This window comes from Narcine bancroftii, chromosome 14 (assembly GCF_036971445.1).
Source record: "Narcine bancroftii isolate sNarBan1 chromosome 14, sNarBan1.hap1, whole genome shotgun sequence".
Classification (NCBI taxonomy): Eukaryota; Metazoa; Chordata; class Chondrichthyes; order Torpediniformes; family Narcinidae; genus Narcine; species Narcine bancroftii.
This window is the reverse complement of record NC_091482.1, coordinates 58,444,339-58,463,343: the sequence shown is the minus strand read 5'-3', so window position 1 is coordinate 58,463,343 and position 19,005 is coordinate 58,444,339. Positions and strand designations below refer to the sequence as shown.

The 19,005-nt window shown below is 45.2% G+C and overlaps 3 protein-coding genes across 26 annotated transcripts in view; 1 reads left to right on the top strand and 2 right to left on the bottom strand.

Annotated features, from left to right (window-relative positions):
- Positions 1-4,755: 4,755 nt before the first annotated feature.
- bcl2l10 (BCL2 like 10) lies at positions 4,756-10,832 on the bottom strand. Its single transcript, XM_069910253.1, has 2 exons — positions 10,186-10,832; positions 4,756-5,575 (listed from the first exon to the last, which is right to left on the bottom strand). Exons 1-2 carry the CDS (start codon positions 10,696-10,698, stop codon positions 5,453-5,455), a joined length of 636 nt encoding a protein of 211 aa, XP_069766354.1. The 5' UTR covers positions 10,699-10,832; the 3' UTR covers positions 4,756-5,452.
- Positions 10,833-10,934: 102 nt separating this feature from the next.
- LOC138749186 (uncharacterized) overlaps positions 10,935-19,005 on the top strand; it is a 159,432-nt gene continuing 151,361 nt past the window's right edge. For 17 of the 23 annotated variants that reach the window (XM_069910234.1, XM_069910229.1, XM_069910230.1 and 14 more), the window contains exons 1-4: positions 10,985-12,400; positions 13,202-13,296; positions 14,288-14,452; positions 15,425-15,578. In XM_069910234.1, coding sequence (XP_069766335.1) covers positions 10,991-12,040 — 1,050 coding nt within the window. In that variant the 5' untranslated portion in view covers positions 10,985-10,990 and the 3' untranslated portion in view covers positions 12,041-12,400; positions 13,202-13,296; positions 14,288-14,452; positions 15,425-15,578. The other 6 variants (XM_069910233.1, XM_069910250.1, XM_069910247.1 and 3 more) reach the window with 5 other exon arrangements.
- gnb5b (guanine nucleotide binding protein (G protein), beta 5b) overlaps positions 16,347-19,005 on the bottom strand; it is a 57,011-nt gene continuing 54,352 nt past the window's right edge. For both annotated transcript variants that reach the window (XM_069910227.1, XM_069910228.1), the window contains one exon: positions 16,347-17,469. In XM_069910227.1, coding sequence (XP_069766328.1) covers positions 17,458-17,469 — 12 coding nt within the window. In that variant the 3' untranslated portion in view covers positions 16,347-17,457. The remainder of the gene's footprint in view (positions 17,470-19,005) is intronic.

The following is a 19,005-nucleotide window of genomic DNA, read 5'->3' as shown; positions in this document are numbered from 1 at the left end:
GGGAGCATGATTTGAATAGAGCAATCTTGGATGAGGATTAGGATGCAATTCTTAATTTGATTAACGAGACTTCATTTTGTGCATGACATTGTTGCAATTTAAAAACATGTCTAAAGTTAAATCATTGCGATAATCGGCAAATTTTTGAAGCTTTATTGAAATGTTTTGGGAACGTCTCAACCGAGAACATTTTTGGAAAGATATTTTCCAAACTTTATCCACAATTCTTAAAACTAAATTAGATCCATGCCCTTTGATGGCTTTATAGGATTTTCTCTAGAAGAGGATATATCTCTGTCCTCAATCCAAGAGAATCCTAGCTTTTGGTTCATTGATAGCTAGACGAGCAATTTTGATGAAGTGGAAGGAAAATGTTTCACCCACTCCACATTCAATGGTGACATAATATCACGTCTTATTTAAGTTTGGAAAAATTCAGATATTAAATTAAAAGTGAAAAGTCTGAATTTGATGAGGGGCCCTTAATCAGGGATTTAAGTGATGTGGATGCTGCATGGATTTCCTGTCTGGGGTCATTATATAGTAAATATGAATCAAATACAGATAACCTTGTTTAAAGGGAGGGGGTAGATTAGTGGGGATTAAAAAATTATTTTTCCTTATTATTAAGACTAATAATGGGAGGTTAACTGCAGATCATATCACAGAACATGATCACATCAGAGAAGTACAAAACATCTTTTAATTTTGGTATTCAATATTATTTTTGGACATAGTACATCATTGTTTAATTATAGAATTTGATGTCCTGAACAAAATATGTAATAATTATGGTTATGCTTCCAATTTACAATCGATATGCGATATGATTTGATTAATGTCATCATTAGTTTACCTTGTGTAAAAGATTTCATTTAATAATTTGATATTGGTACTTGGCCAAATTCCAGAACTATGAGAAAGAAAGCAGTCAGAGGAAGTACACTCCCATTGCAAATTATAACAATGACCACAACCCATTGGAAGAGAAAGGAAATAAAGATTTATTCAATTATACTGTCATTTATTTCCTCCACCGGCCAGGTTGGGGAGAACTTCTGAACTGTGACGGGTTAACAATAATAGAACACAAATTGAAATTCAAATACTGTACTTCTTGGAGGGATTAAAATTCAAATGTATTACACCCACCATGAAATGATTTATTTTGGCAAACTTAAAATTTTGTTTCCCCCCCCCCCCCCCCCCTTCCACCAAGTGGACACAGAAATACTGGAGGAACTTAGTAGGTATTGTAGCATCTCCAGGAGGTAAAGATTTATAGCGGCATGAACAAAAAGCAAGCAAGCACCTGAATAAAAGGCTGAGAGAGAAAGGAGGAAAGGGTGATGGGGAAGCTGAATTGACTTGAACAAAACTAACATCCAAGTTGTGGTGCTACAAATCCCATATTTTGATTTTAAAACAATCAGCAATTCCATCACAACACTGAATCACTCAAGATGATAGTAAAATATTGGTTGAAAACATAGGATGATTTCTGTCTTCCACAATTCCAGTGATTTTAAATGCACACATCTTTAATCTAAAGCAGGTTGTAAACTTGTTAAAACTGATGAGGCTCCAGTTAATCGAATTTTTGTGTTGAAAAGAAATGTTCACTTAACATATATTTTCTTGAAAATAGGTATGGAAGAATTTCATTCTCCTCCAGCAAAGTTCTACTTCCACATGGTATTGCACTTGAGAAAAGGTCAAATTCATACCACCTCTGTCCTGTCCTTGTGGCGGGATACAATTGAACTATTTGGAAGAGCTGGGCTGTTTCCAGGGACCCTGCTCAATTTATCCCTTTGAAAAAGGTGATTAAAATCAGTACATGGTTGTTTGCAAATGCAACTTTGCACAAATAAACACTATACCTCAAAAGAATGCCATTCAATTGGTTTTAAAACATTTTATTTCAATATTTGAAAAATAGAGGAAAGTTGGTTAAAAAGTTCACTATTTTAAAAATCAGATGGTTAAAATTTAATACCAATTTTACCAAGAAATGGAAATCAGCCAAATGCCTACGCATTCTACCAACATCAATAAGTAGGAAAACTGGAGCTTCTCAGTTTGGGGTTTAAACTGGATTTAGTCTCAATTAAATCAGAATTTTATGCACAAAGAGCAAAGTTAATATGTACATGTTTACTATGTATTGTTAAATTAACTTTTTTTGTCAGTTGCTGGCAAGGTTATAAAACAGCAATAGCCTTCAAACTGCAGATTTCAGGTTACAGTACACCAAGAATGAGTGTGTTCTTCAATGCCTCCAGAATACTGCTATTTACATTTAGCAAACTCACATTGCATCCATTTTGAGTTTTAAAATAGCTCATCTACAAGAGCCACTACAAATAAATTAGGGCTTAAAAAAACCATAAAAGGATACAGGGTTAAGACCATTTGATATGAAGAAAATCTAAATTTTAATACTGTGGCGGTACGCCATTAGGCAGGTGAACCGGCCCGAGTTCAGAACCGGGCTCAGAAGCCCGTGCTTGGGGACCCACGGGACGCCCCGGTGACGTCAGGACCCCCCAGCGCGGTTCTCAGCCAGGTCCGGGCTGGGAGTACAAGACCAGCTCGGCAGCCTGCAATAAATCAGTTTTTGCTCACTGAACTCAATCCTTCAGTTAGCAGTGTAGCCGCCGCCACAATACCATAAACTAGAACATTATAGCAGTTAAAAAGAAAAACTAATCAAAATGATGTAGAACTAGAAAAATCAAAAGCACGGAAATTAACTACAAATCTAATCCTTCATATCAATGATATCTTTATGAGCAGGCCAGGAAACTGGAGTCAAAACTCCCAAATTTGTTGATATCCAAGATTTACAAGAGTGTCATTGTCTGAAAAACATTCCTCACTTCCCCACCCCCTCCCAACTGCAATGATTAAGCTAAGAAAATTGTACTTCTTTGAAACCAGTCCTCCTAAATGACCTATTGAGCATACTTCACATTTTTTTCTAAACAGAACTCACTGAGGGAAAGGCTGCAGGCTTCAAACTCAGTCACGTCAACTCGTGCAGAATTTTATTTATATTTCTATTTTCCACAACTTGCAGGTACATTAACAACGATGTGTCCAGATCGAGGTCTTGCGGTACAAGTTATGCAGCCCCACATTCTTTCCAAACATTTGCAGCAATCATGGCCCAAGTTCATGCTGGCCACCCAGCAGGACTTGCTCGTTCGGACTTTGGCCAAGATTGCACAGAAAAGAACGAGATAGGAAATCTTAAAAGAAACATCAATAAAGTTAAGTGGTCGCAAATGGAATTATACAAGCCTTTATCCCATCACTTGAACCAATGCAGTTTTTAAAATAAAATCTATTCTGAAACCCTGGTGATCGTGCCCTACCTCGATATCCCACACTCTCCAATTATTATTAATCCTCTTGCATGCAGCATTAAATGACACCAACTTCTAAATCTCATCATTCACAACAAATCTTTACAAGATTATTGATCCTTACAACCACAAAAATTGGGCCAGGCCATCTCTTGCTTTTAAAATATGTTATGCTTAAAAGTATATTGCAATGAAAAAAATTATAAAACTAGTTTCAGCACAAGCCTTTAGAAAGAGTTAAGCAGCAGCTCCTCAACTTGCAATAACAATCACCCACACAGTCAATTCAAGTAAATGTGAATTAGTTCGGTTGATGAGTAAAAATTTAGAAGGACAATGGTACTTCCAAATGGACAAAAATTACATTATTTACTATCTTTCTCCAAAATCACATTAGGAAAACAGCTGAGAATTTATGGTGATGAAGAATGTGTGTGGATAAGAGTTCAGGTCAATGCTCTATTTTCTTTTTAATCTTTTGAGAGAAGGTTTAAATAGCTGCATGAATCCAACCAGATGAAGAATCAAGGTGTTCCAAATAGTCCAGAAGGAAAATAGTTGAGGAAAAAAGTTACAACTCAAACTTAGAACTCCGGAACATTTACACTAACAACTTTGGTAGCCCCAAGAACGTAATGCTTATATTGATTGCTTCTGGTCCCCCAACTCGACTGAAGATAGCTGAAATTCTAAATTTAATGAGCAAGGAGAGGACGAAAGGAGCAGATAGTGAGGTTTCCATTAAAGTAAATGAAACCCTCTGAACAAGTCACAGGAAAAAAATGTCACAACCGTCGAATGACTCACAATTCATAACTAATGTTGCAATTTAGATATAGCAATAATACAAGGTGTTAAAGCTCAAGTAAAACAATCATCCACATGTAGGAAATTGCTTACCTTGTGCACCACAGAAAGGGATTCTTGCTGATCTTTTCAACATCCTGTTTCAAAGAATATTGAAAATAACACACTTCAGCCAGTAAAATTTAGTGGCAAGGGAAGAATTATATAATCAAGTTTTATGTAAACACCAACTGCTGCCACAAAATTGCACGCGCATTTTAAAATCAGGACTTCTAAAGCTTGGTTGCAACTTTATATTAACACCATTGTATGAAAACTCTGAACTCATTTAATCTCTCCTTGCTCATTCTTCATTTAAACATTAACTTGGAACTCGAGCTTTCTCAACCATAATTTGTTCAAGTTTCAAAATTTGAGATGTGTTGTAGAAATTTGAGACGTTTGAATCTCGAAGTAGCAACTTTTTTTCTTTTGAGACGTTTTGCAGGGTGGGTATGCCATTTTCTACCACGACTTTGAAAGTCTGTACAATGTGGAAACATCAGTTTACTAAAAGGTTGAAATGATTAACAGTTAATTCCAAATACTTGGTACCATTAAACTGGCAATTTATTTTCAATTTAAATGGAGACAAGAGAAACAGTAGAGGGTCTTTAGCTTTTCTGACAAAATGTACCTTTAATTCCAGTAAAGCCATTTATTTTAATTTAAAGGAAAAAAAACAGACGACACTTGTTGCCATCACTGAACAAATTGTAAATTTGTAAATTGTAAAGCTGGCTTCTGACTATAACACGAACATACGTACACACTGCCATGAAACAAAAGCATCCAAATGGACTGGGTTATACACTGCTTTATCCGATTTATTCCAATGGTTAGTGCAATTCTTTGTGATATTCAAGAAGGGAACAAACAGCAAGATTCATCATTCTGCATGAAAACTTCCCTCATTTTCTACACCAACCCACAATAAATCAGAGCTCCTGCTATCCATGCCTAATTCTTATCGCAATGCCTTCTGAAAACATTAAAGGATACCTCATTGTACAGTAGGCAGTATATGAATTAAAACATTTGTGTAAATTAAACAAATAACACTAGCAAACTGCAGACAAAAAGTTTGACAATCTCCATATTGTTTTGCTGCTCTGTTCCACATGATGGCAACATCCAAAAATATAAAAATGGAGATTATAAAATTGGAAAACTGTGCATGAGAAAATGTATATCTTCTAGGATGTTAGCAGCTGTTCCAATTGGTTAAATGCAGTCTATCGGACGGCAAGAAGGCAGGCTAAGCCAGCTATACCAAATCCAGCAACCGTTATCAGCATGTTTCGTACTGTGGATTCTTGCCAATGGTCACCGCTGCCAAAGAATCTGAGAAATCCATCCTATTAAGACAAGAGAGAAATGGCTCAAGAAATCATCTAAAATTGTACTGGAGCAACTTTCCAAAAGATACCAATATTGGTCTGCGTAAATACAAAATGGTAATTCCCTCATGTTGAGCCCCAAGTCAGGATGCAGTCATTCTAATAGAGAAAAATAAAGCCCAATTATAAATCTTAGTACACCCTGACTTTATATTCAGAGCGGAGATCAGTTTCAAAGCTTGTGCCCATCGTGGCTCAATGCAGAAATCAGCTCCATTCAGAAAAAAAAGGAAAAAAGTAGAACAGCTGTGTTTGCTTCAAGATCCACTCTCAATATCATGCATTGTGTATGAATAAGCCCAGCTGGTATATTTGTGCATCGTCTGCCAGATGTCTATGTAAATTTACCCAGCCCATATTTCTTCAGGCACTTAATTCACCAATACTTCCAAACCACTACAGTATACTTTTTTTAAAAAATAATGCCATATCCTGAAGCTATTCAGATCCTTCCAAGATGATAACTTAAATACTGAAGATTTTTTTTTCAAAAATGGACATAAAAAATCTAATAACCTCAGGACATTTCAAATGCTGAAAGGCCTAGACATAGTAGATGTGGTGAGGTCGTTTCTCATGGTGGGGGATTTGAGGACAAGCAGGCACAACTTCAGGATAAAAGGGTATCAATTTAAAAGATATGGAAACATTTCTTTAGCCAGAGGATTGCAAGTCTGGAATTTGTTGCCAAGGGTGGCTGAGGAAGCAAGGTTGTTGGGTGTATTTAAGGCAGAGATTGACAGGTATTTAATTAGCCAGGGCATCAAGAGTTACAGGAAGAAAGCCAAGCTGAGTGGGAAGATGTATCAACTCATGATCAGAATGGCAGAGCAGACTTGATAGGCCAATAGGTCTATTTCTTGAGATCTTGTAAATAATTTTATCTGGTACAATAAACTACTCCATATTTTCCATAACCTCTATCTCAACTATTTTTGTGACAGCATTTTACTTTTGCCAAATTAACATTCTTCCTCTCAAAGAACCCTACATTCATGACAAACATTGCATTCAGCAATTCAAAGAATTGTATTTTTTTTTTAAAGTTTGAGAAAATGCAACATGCCTTGGATATTTTAAAGTGCAGCCTCAATACAAGCAGGTTAAATAAAGACTGCATTCATTAAAAGGGTAAGGCTACTATGAGGTAACCAACAAATTTAAAGCATCTTAACCTGGCTAATACCTTTGTTGCAATAGACATTTGTCATAGTCACACCCAATATTCCATCAGGACCCAAAATGTTGAAATGCTGAGATGATGATGTGGCATCTTAGTACAAAGCTCCAGAGACAAGTCAGTAAAATCGCTGATCTGTCTAATAACATTTGCACTGTGTTACTGCAACAAAACAACAAATATTGTGACATGATCATAAAAAAAATCTAATTCTGTCCAGCTTGTGGTGCAAGAACGTCACCAGAACACAAACCAGTCCTCATCAAGGAGTCAGCAGGGGAGAGGGTCAAGAACTTAAAATTCTTGCAGGTCATCATCTCCGACGATCCATCCTGGAGCCTCCATGTCGATGCAATCACGGTCAAGGCTTGCGAAGCAGCTATACCTTGTGAGGAGTTTGAGGAGATTCACTACATCACCAAAGACTCAAACTTCTACAGGTGTACTGTGTATTGGTTGCATCACTGTCTGGTACAGAGGTGCCAAAGCTCAGGACAAGGAAATACCAGAGGGTTCAGCATCATCAGACACCAGTTTTCATTCCATCGAAGATATCTACAAGAGTCATAGGAAAGCAACCTCAATCATCAAGGACCCCCACAGCCCAGGCCATGCCCTCTTTACTCTGTTACCATCAGGAAAAAGGTACAAGAGCCTGAAGACTAGCAGTCAGCAACACAAGGACAGTTTCTTCCTCTCTGCAGTCAGATTCATGAATTTTTCTTGCACTATTTGTAATTATTTTACAAAGTGGTTCATATAAATGAATTCTCTGTGATGCTACAGCAAATCAAGAAATTTTGCAACACGTTCACAACAATAAATTGTGATTATGTTCAGCTTGTGGTGCGAGAATGTGTATATCCTCTGCTTGCCAACTCACCATGGGATTTAAGGGTAAAGACGCATGGTTTTACCTCACCTTTAGAGGAAATGGGGGGGGGGTGGGGAGAGCCGGGATGGAGGGGAGGAGAGGGGAGGAGAGGGGGGCCGGGATGGAGGGGAGGAGAGGGGAGGAGAGGGGGGCCGGGATGGAGGGGAGGAGAGGGGAGGAGAGGGGGGCCGGGAGGAGAGGGGAGGAGAGGGGAGGAGAGGGGGGCCGGGAGGAGAGGGGAGGAGAGGGGAGGAGAGGGGGGCCGGGAGGAGAGGGGAGGAGAGGGGGGCCGGGAGGGGAGGGGAGGAGAGGGGAGGAGAGGGGGGCCGGGAGGGGAGGGGAGGAGAGGGGAGGAGAGGGGGGCCGGGATGGAGGGGAGGAGAGGGGAGGAGAGGGGGGCCGGGATGGAGGGGAGGAGAGGGGAGGAGAGGGGGGCCGGGATGGAGGGGAGGAGAGGGGAGGAGAGGGGGGCCGGGATGGAGGGGAGGAGAGGGGAGGAGAGGGGGGCCGGGATGGAGGGGAGGAGAGGGGAGGAGAGGGGGGCCGGGATGGAGGGGAGGAGAGGGGAGGAGAGGGGGGCCGGGATGGAGGGGAGGAGAGGGGAGGAGAGGGGGGCCGGGATGGAGGGGAGGAGAGGGGGGCCGGGATGGAGGGGAGGAGAGGGGGGCCGGGATGGAGGGGAGGAGAGGGGGGCCGGGATGGAGGGGAGGAGAGGGGGGCCGGGATGGAGGGGAGGAGAGGGGGGCCGGGATGGAGGGGAGGAGAGGGGGGCCGGGATGGAGGGGAGGAGAGGGGGGCCGGGATGGAGGGGAGGAGAGGGGGGCCGGGATGGAGGGGAGGAGAGGGGGGCCGGGATGGAGGGGAGGAGAGGGGGGCCGGGATGGAGGGGAGGAGAGGGGGGCCGGGATGGAGGGGAGGAGAGGGGGGCCGGGATGGAGGGGAGGAGAGGGGGCCGGGATGGAGGGGAGGAGAGGGGGGCCGGGATGGAGGGGAGGAGAGGGGGGCCGGGATGGAGGGGAGGAGAGGGGGGGCCGGGATGGAGGGGAGGAGAGGGGGGCCGGGATGGAGGGGAGGAGAGGGGGGCCGGGATGGAGGGGAGGAGAGGGGGGCCGGGATGGAGGGGAGGAGAGGGGGGCCGGGATGGAGGGGAGGAGAGGGGGGCCGGGATGGAGGGGAGGAGAGGGGGGCCGGGATGGAGGGGAGGAGAGGGGGGCCGGGATGGAGGGGAGGAGAGGGGGGCCGGGATGGAGGGGAGGAGAGGGGGGCCGGGATGGAGGGGAGGAGAGGGGGGCCGGGATGGAGGGGAGGAGAGGGGGGCCGGGATGGAGGGGAGGAGAGGGGGGCCGGGATGGAGGGGAGGAGAGGGGGGCCGGGATGGAGGGGAGGAGAGGGGGCCGGGATGGAGGGGAGGAGAGGGGGGCCGGGATGGAGGGGAGGAGAGGGGAGAAGAGGGGGGCCGGGATGGAGGGGAGGAGAGGGGAGAAGAGGGGGGCCGGGATGGAGGGGAGGAGAGGGGAGAAGAGGGGGGCCGGGATGGAGGGGAGGAGAGGGGAGAAGAGGGGGGCCGGGATGGAGGGGAGGAGAGGGGAGAAGAGGGGGGCCGGGATGGAGGGGAGGAGAGGGGAGAAGAGGGGGGCCGGGATGGAGGGGAGGAGAGGGGAGAAGAGGGGGGCCGGGATGGAGGGGAGGAGAGGGGAGAAGAGGGGGGCCGGGATGGAGGGGAGGAGAGGGGAGAAGAGGGGGGGCCGGGATGGAGGGGAGGAGAGGGGAGAAGAGGGGGGCCGGGATGGAGGGGAGAAGAGGGGGGAGGGGGGCCGGGATGGAGGGGAGATGGGATGGGGGGAGGGGAGATGGGATGGGGGGAGGGGAGCCGGGATGGGGGGAGGGGAGATGGGGGGAGGGGAGATGGGGGGAGGGGAGATGGGGGGAGGGGAGATGGGGGGAGGGGAGATGGGATGGGGGGGAGGGGAGATGGGATGGGGGGGAGGGGAGATGGGATGGGGGGGAGGGGAGATGGGATGGGGGGGAGGGGAGATGGGATGGGGGGGAGGGGAGATGGGATGGGGGGGAGGGGAGATGGGATGGGGGGGAGGGGAGATGGGATGGGGGGGAGGGGAGATGGGATGGGGGGGAGGGGAGATGGGATGGGGGGGAGGGGAGATGGGATGGGGGGGAGGGGAGATGGGATGGGGGGGAGGGGAGATGGGATGGGGGGAGGGGAGGCGAGATGGGATGGGGGGAGGGGAGGCGAGATGGGATGGGGGGAGGGGAGGCGAGATGGGATGGGGGGGAGGGGAGGCGAGATGGGATGGGGGGAGGGGAGGCGAGATGGGATGGGGGGAGGGGAGGCGAGATGGGATGGGGGGAGGGGAGGCGAGATGGGATGGGGGGAGGGGAGGCGAGATGGGATGGGGGGAGGGGAGGAGGCGAGATGGGATGGAGGGGATCAGGGGGGGAGGGGAGCCGGGTGGAGGAGGGGAGGGAGTCGGGCCGAGCCCCGCCCCGGTGCCTTACCCAGCCTCCGTTCTGCTCCATCCACTCCCGCCGCTCCTTGCCCAGGTAGTTGGCCACACTCTCTGCCAGCGCGTCCAGCGGGCAGGGCCCCGCCTCGCTCCGCACCGCCATGCCCGAGTCCCTGAGGTGGCGGCCCAGCACGCCGGCGAAGGCGAACACGCTCACCACCCGGCCCCAGTTCATCTTCTCGTCGGCCGACATCTCCTCGGCCACCCGCCGCAAGAAGTCGGCCGCCGCCACCACCGCCGCCGCCTCCTCGGGCCCGGCCTCGCCGCTCCGGGCCCGGGCGTAGACCTGCAGGCCGTTGTCCAGGCGGCTCTTCATGTTGCTGAAGGCGGCCTGGTGCTGCTCCACCATCTGGTCGGCCACCTTGCGGAGGGTGCGGGCCGCCTCATTGGGCGGCCTCGGCCCCCGGCCCGGGCCCAGGCAGTGCTGGAGGTAGTCCCGGGCCAACACCAGCGCCTGCTCCCGCACGCAGTCCCGCGTCCTGGCCACCGCCTCCGAGTCAGGCATCGCTCCGGCTACCCGCCGCTCTCCGCTGCCGTTGCCCCGGTAACCGCTCAACCGGTTGCCCCGGGGACGCTCGCGCTCCTCTTCGATCTCTCTCTTCCCCCCCCCCCTCCCCTCCCCTCTTTCTCGCTCGCGCGCCCCCAGCCGTTGCTCAGTGACGCTTTCGCTTCCTCCCCGTCTGCTCGAGGCTGAGGCTGCACCAGTCCCTTTAACCGACGTGTCACCGCCTCATTGTGACGTGTAATGCGTCATTTGAACAGGCGCCTTGCGGGATCCCCACCAGGTGGTGCCACGCATGGCCGTCTCGTCCTCTTCACCGTCCTGTCCCCATCACCGTCCCCATCCTCTTCACCGTCCTGTCCCCATCACCGTCCCCATCCTCTTCACCGTCCTGTCCCTATCACCGTCCCCATCCTCTTCACCGTCCTGTCCCCATCGCCGTCCCCATCCTCTTCACCGTCCTGTCCCCATCCTCTTCACCGTCCTGTCCCCATCGCCGTCCCCATCCTCTTCACCGTCCTGTCCCCATCCTCCTCACCGTCCCCATCGCCGTCCCCATCCTCTTCACCGTCCTGTCCCCATCGCCGTCCCCATCCTCTTCACCGTCCTGTCCCCATCGCCGTCCCCATCCTCTTCACCGTCCTGTCCCCATCCTCCTCACCGTCCCCATCATCCTCACCGTCCTGTCCCCATCACCGTCCCCATCCTCTTCACCGTCCTGTCCCCATCACCGTCCCCATCCTCTTCACCGTCCTGTCCCCATCACCGTCCCCATCCTCTTCACCATCCTGTCCCCATCACCGTCCCCATCCTCTTCACCGTCCTGTCCCCATCCTCTTCACCGTCCTGTCCCCATCCTCTTCACCGTCCTGTCCCCATCCTCTTCACCGTCCTGTCCCCATCCTCTTCACCTTCCTGTCCCCATCACCGTCCCCATCCCCTTCATCATTCTATCCCCATCCCCGGCCCTCATCCCCTGTCCCCATCCCCATCTCCTTCCCATCCACATCCCTACCTCTTCCCGCACCCTCATCACGGTCCTCGTCCTTTACCTCTGTCCCTGTCACCAGCCCCATCCTCTTTACCATCCTTTCCCCATCCCCTCCCCTCCCCATCCTCTTTACTGTCCTATCCTCATCCCTGGCCCCGTCCCCATACTCTTCACCTTCCTGTCCCATCACCATCCCCATCCCTCTTCACCTTCCTGTCCTCATCCCCATCCCTCTTCATCATTCTGTCCCCGTCCCTGGCCCCTCGTCCCCTGTCCCCATCTCCCTCCCCAATCCTCATCACCATCCGTCCTTATCATAGTTCTTGTCCTTTACCTCTGACTCCATCCTCCTGAGAATCCAGGCAGTGTATGCACTCATCTCCACCACCTAATTCTCAGCACTTTCATATCCCCAAGGACCTGCAGAATGCAGTGTATTCCTTCACTTCCCAATTCATACCACTACAAAGGTCCATGCACTCCCACCTTGACCATCCCAGTTCTTCTAATCTGGACAATGCTGTGCATTCCCACCTACACCTCGCCATCCTCAGACCTGCCCCTCCAAGCTCTCACCAGTGCCACTCATTCCTACCACATTCCCAGTGGCCAATTATTTCAATTCTGCACCCCACTCCTGCGCCTATCTGCCTGTCCATGGTCTCATACCAGACCAATAGCTAATTTTCCATTTGGACACTCTCCAACCGGATGGTATTTACATCGACTTTTTCTGTTTTTGCGAGCCTACTCCTTGTTCTCCTTCCCTTCTGCATCCTTCTGCCTCCTTTCCTCCAGTTCTCCCCCCATTCACAGAGCCGTACTCCCTCCCCTTGTTTGCTGGTATGCCCACCCTCCCTTATCCACCTATCACCTTCTGCCTTTGGGACCATGCTCCTCCCCTACCACTTTGTTCAGGTGCCAGCCTGCATTTTGTCCATAACTTGAAAGGCTCAAGCCTGAAACATTGGTTATGTATCTTTATCTTTGTTACCTAAAGGACACTGACCTGCAGAGTTTTTCCAGCTTTGTGTTTTTACTTCCATCATGGTGTCTGCAGACTTGTGTATGACGACTGTCAAATGTCTGCAGAGTACCAGACTGAAGTCCCACACCTCTCCTCATAGCTGAAAAAAATCCACTCAATGATGTACAGCAGTCATCACCCTTAACTGCAGCCCCACTGCAATCCATAACCCCTCCCATCCTCATTCCCCAAAGCTAGTATTGTCTTCATCCTTGCCCTCATATTCTCCCCAAATGCTCAATCCCCACACCTTAATCAATCTCCCTATGTTATAAAAGTGACTGTATATTAAAAAGGCTTAATTGGCCTTTGAGGCAATTTGGTACTTGAAAGGTGCCTTACAAGTCCATTTTTTCCCCCTATATGACATTAAAGCAAAATGCCCTTGAATTAATGGTCCTGCACATTAATGTGTGATTTTCTGACTCAATTTCCCTGCTTTGACCATGAATCTCTTCACAAACAAGAACTCACTGTCTCCTCTGCAGAAAATTTTGCTGATCCAAGGTCATATTAAAGTGTACTGTGTCCCAGAAGTTAACACTGCAGCTGGAATGTTGGAGTTTAGTACCTCCAGGCTGAGGTGAATAATACATATTAAGGAGAAGCTCAATAAATGTTGGGAAGGAATACATGAACATTAGTAACTTGAGAAGCAAAAGCCTGGAGATGGGACTATTTGGGCAAAGTATCATCCTCGCTGTAAGATAAAGATGTTGACGGGCAGGATGGGAAAGAGTAAAACGCGAAAGTCTGCAAACTCCATGATTGTAGTAAAAACAAGGCTGGAGAAACTCAGCAGGTTAAACATTGAGAAAGAGGACAGGTAGCAGGGTGAGAAGCATTGGATGTGCTCTGAGAGACAGCAGAAGACTGAGTGATATCCTTCGGGTCATAGGGAAATGTGAGACAATAAAAGTAAGAAATGTTTTAATGTTATGGAGTCACTTCAGCCTACAACAAAAACTGGTATTCTCTACAGATTAGAGGGCTCATGGGCAGTACCCTTCAAATTAAAAGCTAAACTGAGGCCCCATCTGCTGCTTCGAGAATTTTAAAAGATGTAAAGTAATTTTCATCATGTTACAAATAATTGAGTAGATGGCGTGAAATGCTGCATTTTGACAGATGTTTGGCCTGTCAACGCGGGATAACCTCATCAGCAACTTTTGCAGCCAAACAGACCGACAAACTTCATGAGTTTTTGCTTCTCTTGCCCAAAGCTTCTTGATTCTTTTTAATTGTCCAAATGAAGCAGATTCAGTTACAGAATTTCAGGTAAACATTAATGAAACAGAAAATCTCTCAAGTTCCACCACAGACCACAGTCCATTATATCAAATTATTGCCTATAAGGCAACAATGAAAGGGACTTCTAGGTGTAAAGCAAACATCTGTCAATTCACTTTATTTACTACACTGGCCCATGGATTTGTTATAAGAAGATCCTTACTTGTCAACTTTGTTGTTTTATTGGGGGGGGGGTGGGGGGGGGTGCTGTGGAAAATCAGGAGATTAAATAAAGCAGCAAATTCCCATAGCATGGTGTGTAACATTTTCATTATATTTTACAGGGAGAAAACAGGAGGCACAGTTGACGTAGTGATTAGTGCAACATCGTTACAGCACCAGCGATCAGGATTGGAATCCAACATCGTAAGGAGTTTGTACATTCTCTCGTGTCTGCAGGAGTTTTCACTGGAGACTCTGGTTTCCTCCCACTGTTCAAAACGTACCAGGTGTGTAGGTTAATGGGGTGTAAATTTACACTGATGAATGAATTCAAACGGTTACAACAAATGTGTTAACCATGCTTAATATTTGCATTTGATGACCATCAATTAAAATACGAAAGATCTGTACTGGGTTACTTTTATTTTGCTAAAATTGGGCAATTTATAAATGGAGTTCCTTTCCCCAATAACACTGGACAACAATATTTTTAAAAGGTTGGCTTCCTGAAATTTTGGATTATAATAGACAACTTCAGGCTGAACACAAAGATAATTTCAGATTTGCTGTATCACATAGGAAATTGGAGAAATATTAACTGAACCTTTATTGAATTTAACATGTTTAATCACATAATGATGCTCTCAGGTTGACTGCACATGTTGCACAACAATTGTGAGGATCCCAGGGTTTGTTTTGGTCACCAATTTTACAACTGAAGTAGAGCTCATAGGCTTTCTTAATAAGTGCAGTCATCTTGCATCTTTGAGCCTTAAGCCACAAATGTAACAGAACGTGGTTGCGACACGGACAAGACATTTCTGCTGTATTGAATCTTGCTGAAGACAATAAATGCTATTGTTAAGTTCACTCATGATGCTATTACCTGAAGAACGTGCATCAATATGCGTTCATTCTATATCAATGCATGCCCAGGCAAGCTTGGACTGTCAAAAACAGTTTGCTCTGAGGGGAATATACTAGTAGATTTAAAACATGACAGGAGATCACAAAAATAGATTATATCTAAAAATGGTATATGATAGGAAAAAAATTAAGGCGATTTTCGCGATCAGCAGCCCAAAATCCATAAAGTACACTCAAAAGTGTTCAGGAAGCAAAATCTTAATTGTCCAGTGCAACCAGAAGAATGGAAGAGTTCAGGATTATATGATAAATCTCTTAGATAACTTCTTATTAAAAAAAAGCTGTTTTTGATTGCTATTCTAACTAATTTGCCCTAATGTTATCCATTATAGTTTCCACGTCTTGGCCCTTTGAGAGCAAAATCCAAGATTATCATATAAATCAAATCAAAATCACCGCCAAAGGAATAAGTCTCACTGGAACATCATAGATGGCAGTACCCTGATCATACCACCTGGGAATTGTGTCCATCCACCTCATTGACAAGTGAGTTCCATATTTAATAATTTAATGAAATTAAAGTTTCCCTTTCCATTTTCAATTGATGATGCATTTTCAAACATTGCTTAGTTCCAGATATTTGTTATTGGCTCACCAATGTCTGTCCCCAAAGTAGATAAATTTTGGCATCAGAGTCAAACTGGAATAACAATGACCTTCACTGGTTGCTTGAAATGGAGGCTATCCCTGCACAATATCCCAGGCTCCCAGGGAGGATGGCACAATGGTGCATCTGCCTCACAGATCCAGTGACCTGGTTTGATTCTGATGCCCAGTGCTGTCTGTATGTAAATTCTATGATCCTCCGTGATTGCGTCGATTGTACCCCCCACCTTTCCTCTGCACGTCACAAGGAAATGCAGGCACTCAACAATAAATTGCTCCTGGTGTCAATGACAGAATCAGAAAAGATTTGATAAGTATATGAGAGAAAAAGAAGTTTACAAGAAAATCAGGGCTGGAATGGGATTGATCAGAGAGCTAGCATCGACTATGGGCAGAATAGCCTCCTGTTTTGTTGTAAGAGATGTTCAACACTGCAGAGGCTCTCAATGTACATAGTGCAAGAATTGCCCTTTTTTAACGAATTAATGGACAAAAAAATATCCTCGTTCAGTTAGCAAAGCCAAAAGGATTTTTTTAAAAAAAATCAGGCATAATGGAATTTTCTCAGTCTCACAATCTGTGCTATCAGGTTCAGAATTTTATATAATCTGTTCGATAAATTTATACGATTCAAAACATTTGACAGTATTTAAAATATTATATGAACCATTTATTACTTTTTGGTACATTTCAAGAGATTTACACAAGTGCCCACCAAAAGAACAGTTGAAGTATTCACAAAACAACTACAGAAACAAAGAAAATAAATCGTACAATTGATCTAAGGGAAAATTAGTGCTTTAACAAGGGGCCTACATGGAGTCAGGAGGCCTTAGCTTTTGCCTGGTTCTCAGTAATGTTGTAATATTCCACTTCTTACGAAATAAATTAAAATCTTGTAAAGTTCACAGTGCATTGAAATCTACTTCATTGGATACATCGACATACCATTGAAACGACGACTCTGATAAAGATTTTCTCCTGCTGCAATAGGTGGAGTTTTCAAACAGTCAATGTCTACAGAACTAACCCAGACTTTTTATCTGGTGCTGAACATTATTTTACAATTCAGTGTATCAAAAACCAAACAAAAAAGTATTCTGACAAAATGAACGTGTTGAGCTTTGAAGAAGAGAACTTTGCCTCCTATTTACACGACTGTAACTATTCAGCACAATTCATATTGCATAATATACGTGGATATATTCTGGAAAAGATGAGTGGAAATAGATTCTCTACTTTTTCATCATCTAGCCAATTAATTAACCATATTTTTAGAACATAAATAATGTCGCAAGCTTTTGAATTGTCCATCCCTGATATTACCTGACTCACAAAAGCATGACAATTCTCATTTTGTTTCTGAGGTTTTCTTTCAGCTTATTTTTCCTTGAACATAATGGGGACTCAAAGGCATGGAAAATGGGAGTTTTAATAAAAATGCGTTCAGTCAGATCTTCAAATGGTTAAATAATTAGGAAGAGTGGAAACCATCATTTTGGAAATGGGGGGCTGCTATTTCTAAATATTTTGTTTGGTACAAGTGCAGCTGAATATGATACTAATCCATATTATATAAAATCCCAACAAGTTTCTTAAATAATGATATAGTCACTACAGACTTGTTTAAATGTAACAATTCCCAATATTTGCACATTTCCTAAAGCAGACACAAGATCTAGGAGCCATCATACAGCAAAAGTCAAAAAATCCTGAATTGGAAACTTTATTCGAATTCGAGTATCAACTCCATCAAGTTTCAAGCCCAAATCTGCAAAACAAATAAATAAATGAAAATCTAAGTTTTATTGGTTTATACTAGTTAAAAAAAAAACTATAAAGATTTAACAGTTATCAGATTGAACTATTTGTGCATTTTGAAAAAATAGTACAATTCCATTTATTCAAAATCGGATTCTCTGAAATCCTCATTTATTCAAAATTAAAAAAAATTTTTGGATAAATGAGTATATCGGAAACAAATCAGAAATCCTCATTTATCCAAAAACTTTTCAGAGCCAAACTAACCTCACAGGTTGGGTAAAAAAATTCACTCGACATGACATTAGAATGACAATTGTCTTCGTTTCGGTAACTCCCTCCCCTCTTTCTTTCCATTTCTTCTTTACCTTCCTCTATTGACTTTTCTCTCCAAATCTCCCTCTCAAACTGTGTCCCACGTCTCCCAGCGGTGCGAAAATTCCCTTATCCCAGCGTCATCAAGGAGAGAAGCCTCCCGAGCAGGAGCGGGACCTCCGGCTGAGTGGTGTTCCCTCCCCTCCCTCCTCGGCACACTGGACACCAATTGTGACTCTGAATCCTCCCCCTCGGCCTAGTTCTCTGGTGTGAGAGTGCAGTGGGGAGGATTCGGAGTCAGGACTCTGGTGTCAGAAGCTCAGGTGACTGGGGAGACAGGAGCCCTCTGACTCACCAGTGAGTGTTTCACCAGCCTGCGAAGCCTTCCTGGGAATCAGCAGCACTGGTGGATTTGCAGCGGTTGAGCGATTGGTGTGGCCAGCCATTTTTTTTTAGGTGAGAATGACACATCATTTTAATGCTTAAAAAGCCTTATCTTGTTGTTTGTTGTTTAAACATTGATACAAGTGATTTACTACTGCTACTGGGCTGTTTTTAAAAAAAAATGACCAGTTCTCCGAAAAATCTGTTTATTCAACATAGGCCTGGTGCCAACCATTTCGGATAATTGGAGTTGTACTGTATATTTCATTCCTGTGGAAAGTTTCTTTAATGCATTTAGGAAGTTTATAATTTCACTCATCTAAAGTTTGAAAGAAATACTTCTGCAAGGGACACATGGCGATTTCATGTTGCACAACCATGTCAAAGGAAACTACATGGTGTTTGGAGGCAGAAAATAAAGTGATCTGATTAACATCTCAGGTGATTTCACCTGAAATAAGTTTATGTTCGACTTCGAAGTATTAGAACATATTTCTGGTGGGAGTGATTGGCTGTCTGTCAAAAGGGGAACTTTCAATTTGTTCAATGCAATCAAATGCAACAATATTCACCCCTTAACCTCATGAGATCAATGGTATTGAATTTTGAAAATTGAATTAATTGCATATATGTTGTTATATCATCCACTGTATGCAGTTACAGAGGATGAATTTACATATATCCAACTTGTTCCATTCACTTCCACTTAAACAGGAAATTCATCAGTCTGATAACAAACCTATTATCACTATTAGACCAGGATCTGTTTAAACTAGGGATGTGAAAGTCACAATGGTGAATTCTATGTTCGGAATGAGGATTTGGCCATCGCCACAATAAAATGGCT